The sequence below is a fragment of the Monopterus albus genome, unplaced genomic scaffold, assembly GCF_001952655.1.
Source record: "Monopterus albus unplaced genomic scaffold, M_albus_1.0 scaffold264.1, whole genome shotgun sequence".
Taxonomy (NCBI): domain Eukaryota; kingdom Metazoa; phylum Chordata; class Actinopteri; order Synbranchiformes; family Synbranchidae; genus Monopterus; species Monopterus albus.
This window is the reverse complement of record NW_018128144.1, coordinates 138603-144623: the sequence shown is the minus strand read 5'-3', so window position 1 is coordinate 144623 and position 6021 is coordinate 138603. Positions and strand designations below refer to the sequence as shown.

Sequence of the window (6021 nt, the reverse complement as noted above, 5' to 3'; positions counted from 1 at the left end):
ATCATAGCAGCTAAGATGAGCAGGCACATGGCTCAATACATGAGCAGCACCCAGAAAGGAATTGGTAGTAACACCAGAGGAGCAAAGCACCAGCTACTGGTTGATAAAGTAGTCACTCGAGACTGCAAGACTAGGCATACCAACCTGTGCACTGCCTGGATTGACTACAAGAAAGCCTGTGACTCAATGCCTCACACATGGATCCTGGAATGCTTGGAACTGTACAACATCGACAGGACTTTAAGGGTCTTCATGAAGAACTCAATGGGAATGTGGAAAACAACCCTAGAGGCCAACATCAAGCCAACTGCACAAGTCAACATCAAGTACGGTATCTCCCAAGGAGATGCTCTGTCCCAGCTGTTGTTCTGCATAGGCCTGAACCTCCTCAGCCCAGGTGCAGGCCTGAGACTGACCAAAATGACCAAATACCTGCCAAACACGTCCTTTGTATACAATTTTGTTTTTCTGATTGTCCAAACATTATTATGCCGATGTATTCTGTTGATATGACTTCTGTTGCACATCTGTCTGTACTGGAAAAGGTTCCTGAGGTTTCTTCTATTTGTTTTTCCTGTTGATGTTTTTTTTAGTGGTAGAGTTTTTCTTTATCTGCTTTGCGGGTCAGAGAGAGGGTTGTACAGATTATAAAGCCGCTTGAAGCAAATTTGGGCCATACAACAACACTGACACACATATATATATATACTGTATATATACAGTATACACTCAAACAGAATCCTACCGTCCTGAAACATCCAGTTGAAGTCTCCAGTCTGCAACAGCAGGCTCCTCTCGTTCCCTTTCAGGATCAGACTCTGGTTCATATGGGTGTTTTCACACTTGGTCCCATTTAAATGAACCAAACTCAGTCCTTTCTAAAATGGACCAAATAGGGGACCAGCAGAACAAGGACTCAGTCCTGGACTTCAGCTTTGATGGGGCCTCAGTCCACTTTCTCTTCATACTACAATATATCCACTCTGGAGCTCTCAGACCTTTTACTGCTGTTAGAAATTAATAAATCAGTCAGATAATTATTAGACTTTAATGTGTTAGACTTTAATGTGTTATTAATGCAGTTTAGTAAGACTCAAAGTCTGCTCTGTTTCAAGGTTAGAAGATAATGTGGATTCTGAAAAGTGTACCTTGACACCAGTTGTTTTCTTGTATTAATCTTGTGTAAGAATTATATCTGAATGAATGTTTTAGTTACACATCATGCATACAACATACACACACATGGAATTCTTCATTTTGTTATGTCCAGCTGCTCCAAGCATGAGGAGCATAAGATATGAGAAGGAGATGCCAGACTGTCTCCATCTTGTGATGTGTTTATATCTTTTTGTGTAAGGGGTTAGCCCAAAATCTTATAAATGTATTAGGCTCTTTGTCCCGGGAGTCTCTCTTCTCCAGCAGCTTGTCTGAAGGAGGGAGCCACCCGGGTTTGTGCTTCTGTAACTTTTATTTGTGGTCTTTTTTAAATAAACCACCACTAAAATGAAGCAAGTCGGATTCCGTCTTCATTCAGATTTGTTCAATTAAAGAACTAGGGTGTAACACTGCTTTCACATGTGGCCTTTATGTCAAAGGACTGTCTAGTTTTTGTGTTTTTATTGTGTGTGGCAAAGTAGTTTTGACGTAGCTTTTTCACTTTGATGTAGTACTGCAGTGGGGTCCTAATGAAGCCCCTCATTCTCATATGAGCTGAAAAGTGAAGGAAAACCTTACCGTGTCAGTGCCTTGTAGACAGTTGTAGTTTGTTCCATGTCTGGAGAAGTGCTCTAGTTTCTTTCTCACACAAAACTGCTCATCCATATGGGTAATTAAGACTTTTAACAGTACTACTACTGCTTATCATTCTGCTACCTTTACTCCTATCAGTTGTTTTATTTTTTTAGGTAAAACAAAATAAGAAGAGCTTTAACATTGCTTTATTTTTTATTTTCCCATAATTACCATTAACATTCTTTAGTAACAAATTGCAGCAGCATTGTTTTGAAAAAACCACTAGACTATAATGTGATTACTGAAATGTAAAAAAAAAAAAAAAACTGAACACAAGCCTTTTTCTTTGACTGTACTTTTACTGTGAGGTGCCTCCAGCCCCCAAATTGCAATATCCATTCAGAGGAATCTGAGTTTGTTGGGACGGTTCACATTTTAAGACTCAAAGACTCGAAGTGTTTATTGTCATGTGCACAGTAAGGAAATGTAGCCGTCCCTGGTAGGCCTAATCGGGAAAAGCCGAAAGTGGCTTTCTAAAGTAAGGAAATGTGTTTCCCTGTACAATGAAATTCTTACTTTGCTGTCCACAATGAATGCCAAACAATACAAGGTGAAATATAAGGTAGATAAATAGTACACAAAATCTAAAGGCACTTTAGTGGAAACAAATGTAATAAAAAAATGAAAATATAAAGAATGTATGCTACATCGGAGCTGGATGTGCAGTAGGCTGCAGTGAGTTTATGCTTAAAATGCTGACTAATTACTCTGAGTTCATTTTGAGGGCTGAAGGGAACCAAGGGTGAAAACAATCTATATCTCTTACATTTCCAGCTGCACCCATTGCACAGGGTAAAGAACGACACCAACCGACTGAGGGCTTGCATTAGCCTATTCATTAGGTCCTATTCTGGCTGGCTGGGGGTGAAGATGAGTCATCACCTCCAGACACTCACAGTAGGTGCTCATGAATAATGTACATTTTATGTTAACAGCTTCCAAATCATCCTGCTAGAAGACACAGAAGACTCTGGGCTGCTTGTAAAAATGGATTTAAAGTAATCTAAACAACTTTGGCAGAATGAAATGTCATAGATATGTTTAAAATACACTCAATATTTATTAAAAAATTGTCAGAAAGGGCCATAAAACCATTAGTGATGTTACATGTGACACACAAGCTTTGAAGCTTGTGTTGAGCAGAGGGGCATTCCCAAATGAAGTCTTGCTTAGAAGCTTGTGTCATTAACCTAACTGTCATGTGACCAGTGACAAACGAGGGCTCATTTTGCTGGAATCAGGTGAATGATTCACTTTGAGCTTGGAGTGGATTGAGTAAAGACTTGTTCCCATGGATGATTCCCTGCTCCTATCAGGATACTATGCACCACTGGTAGCATGTCAGACACTTGTCAGACAGTGTCTTTTATAAAATGGAGCCACGAGACAAAAATGACTTGTTTGTGAACATTTTGGGTCAACTATTATTTCTAAATAAAAATCATTAACAAATACTCGCATCAGTTATACAAGCACGTAGGTCACTTAAAAATCATTAACAAATACTCGCATCAGCACGTAGGTCACTAAAGCACCTTTACTGCCCAACAAACTCTCTATCACAGGGAGAGCTTAATCATAACATCATGCATGGACAGCTGTCAGTACAGACTGCACCATTATTAGCCACTCCATATTCATAATAATTGTGTTGTGCAATGTGATGTGTCTGGGTCTGTTTGCTACACAAAACATGTCCACTGGATGTCAGGAGTACATACTGTACATGGTGTTCACTACTGTACACCGGTAAGTTAACCATGTTTAATGCAGTAGATCCCTGACCAGAGATGTGGAACCCAGCATAACAGATTGTAAGCAGTACCTGTATGATAAAAATTCTATATGGATTGACAATTCAGAACCCTACAGTGTGTTGCGTTGATATTATGTGGCTGTGTAAATAACCTTGCTTTTGGTTATTTCAGGATCAAGTTCAGTGCATTGTCTACACAATAAAATGCAAAACAATAGACACACTAAGCTAATTATCAGTGGTCATGTGGACATTCACCAAACCTCCGTGAGATAGATAGTGATTACAAACTAAATCAGTAAAATACAATACAAAGAATACCCACACATAAATTCACAGCTCTCTTTCATTGGCGGTGTTTTGACCAACAGGTCTTTTTCAGGCATTTGCCTGAGGGTGTTTGGTCAAAATGATGCTAAGCAAAGGGAGGTGTTTTGTATTTCATTATTCTAAGCTCCCTGACTGTGTGAACTTGCTGTCAGTCCCTGTCCAGGTCAAAGATTTGACTCAAACTCTTTGTGAAGCTCTGTCCCACTCTCATTCCAAATAGGCTGTGTTAGCTGGGATCAGAACATTGTCTCTTTCCATCTGTTCTGCTTCCCCTCCCCTTCACTTTTTAACATCAAATTCTCATGAAAATTGAATTATTCAGGCTCAGTTGTCCATGCTTTTCATCATGATGGCAAAAAGGGATATTTTTCAGTTTGAAATGAAACATCCACATGTATATCTATTTAGAGCAATGTACATGAGATACTATAATTAAAAATCTGTCTGGTGGTGTTTTGAGAGAGGTAAGTGAAATACTAACATGAGTGAAGCAGGGGAGGTAGGAACAGCTAGAGGGATATCTTGTCATTTCCCAACAGTTGTGTTTGGGAAACAGAGAGTCCAGTGCTGACAGCCTAATTCTCTCAGAAGAGTGAACAGCCCAGCCACACTGAGGACACATATGGCAGCCATTTACAGTAACAGATTTCTCTTTACACTTCACTTAACATGGGTTACTTCTGGAACCCTGTTGATGCCTGAACTACCACCCCCCGCTTTGCAAGAGCAAACAGGACGTTTAGGCATTAGCACAGCGCCTATAATGAGCAGGGGTATACTATACTTGTCTTGCTCTGTCAGAAATTATTTAAAGCTCCAACTGTCTTATCATTGAGTTGTCATTGAGACACTAGGCACTAAAAGGGATTGTATGAGTTTGTGGAATCTTTGTTTTCATGTTTCTCTTTAACTTTCAATTGAATGGCTGCTCATAAGTTGATAAGCCAGTCAGAGTCTGTCTCTTCTATCTCTAATGTATTTTCCTTCTCCCCAGGATCTGTTTGCACTGGATGTGGAGCCTTACCGATACAGTGGTGTGAACATGACAGGCTTCAGGATCCTCAACACTGAGAACAGCCAAGTGGCCTCCATCATAGAAAAATGGTCCATGGAGCGACTGCAGGCTCCACCCAAACCTGACTCTGGTCTACTGGACGGCTTCATGACCGTGAGTCTTATGGATAAAATGAATGAATGGAAGAATGAGTAGTGAATGATTGAAGCCATCCTTCAGTCCAACTGTAGCTACTTTCCTATTGTCTCAAATGCTTTGATTTCATGAAGTATGTTAATGAGAACATATCATCCATTTGCAACAGTGCTTGCTGTCTTCTCAGGTGTCTTTCATGCCTGCAGTTTGGTTCGTTTGGTCTGGACTGGAAACAAGAAATATTGTATATAGTTGCTTTGTGTTTGCTGGGTGTTCAGGAGCTCACAAACGATTTGTTAGAATAATTTGAAGAGACTGCAACTGGACCACAGATGTTAAAAATGAATGACAATAATGACACAGGACAGAAGTAGGACCAAAAGAAGTTGTCTTAACTTAGAATAACTCATCATTATTGTTAACTGAATGTGACTGCATCACATCAGCTGGCATGTCTTAGCTGTAAAGTGTACTTATGAATTGCTTTATTTATTGACAACTGCTGGAAAATGAATATTCATGATGCAGTTTGTTACCAACTCAGTTTTTCTATTCATGTAAAAACATTCTTTGTTTCTTTCACTTGTTTGACAAAATCTGTTAAATAACTTCTGCTATTTAGAAAATAGACACAAGATAAAACAGGTTCATTTTGTACAGTTATCACAGGACAGTACAGCTGCAGGGTGTATGTTACCAATCATGAATGATCTGCAATGCATAGATGCATTGCCTCTGAAACACTGTGGACATTGAAGCCATTACTGGTATGTGATGCAGCGATGGTGCAAACTCATCCACTGGACATGAAGAGTAGACAAGCAAGTGAAGTGTGGGTAAGTGGCAAATGTGTAAAGCATTCTGGAGAAGCTTCAGAGGTGTTGCCATTGTGGTTTACCCTTAGAGAACTGGGTTTGAGTCAAACCTCACTGATGCTGATGATGAGTTCCTTCAACTAGCCTATAGTTTCCCAGTGCTTTTTCACTATTTTCCT

The 6021-nt window shown here is 39.7% G+C and overlaps 1 protein-coding gene across 1 annotated transcript in view; it reads left to right on the top strand.

The window, feature by feature from the left end:
* LOC109972649 (glutamate receptor ionotropic, kainate 2-like) overlaps nucleotides 1-6021 on the top strand; it is a gene marked incomplete at its 3' end in the record, with an annotated part of 259232 nt that overhangs the window by 150792 nt on the left and 102419 nt on the right. Inside the window, exon 6 of the mRNA XM_020621657.1 lies at nucleotides 4872-5045. Within this exon, the coding sequence (XP_020477313.1) occupies nucleotides 4872-5045 (174 nt within the window). The remainder of the gene's footprint in view (nucleotides 1-4871; nucleotides 5046-6021) is intronic.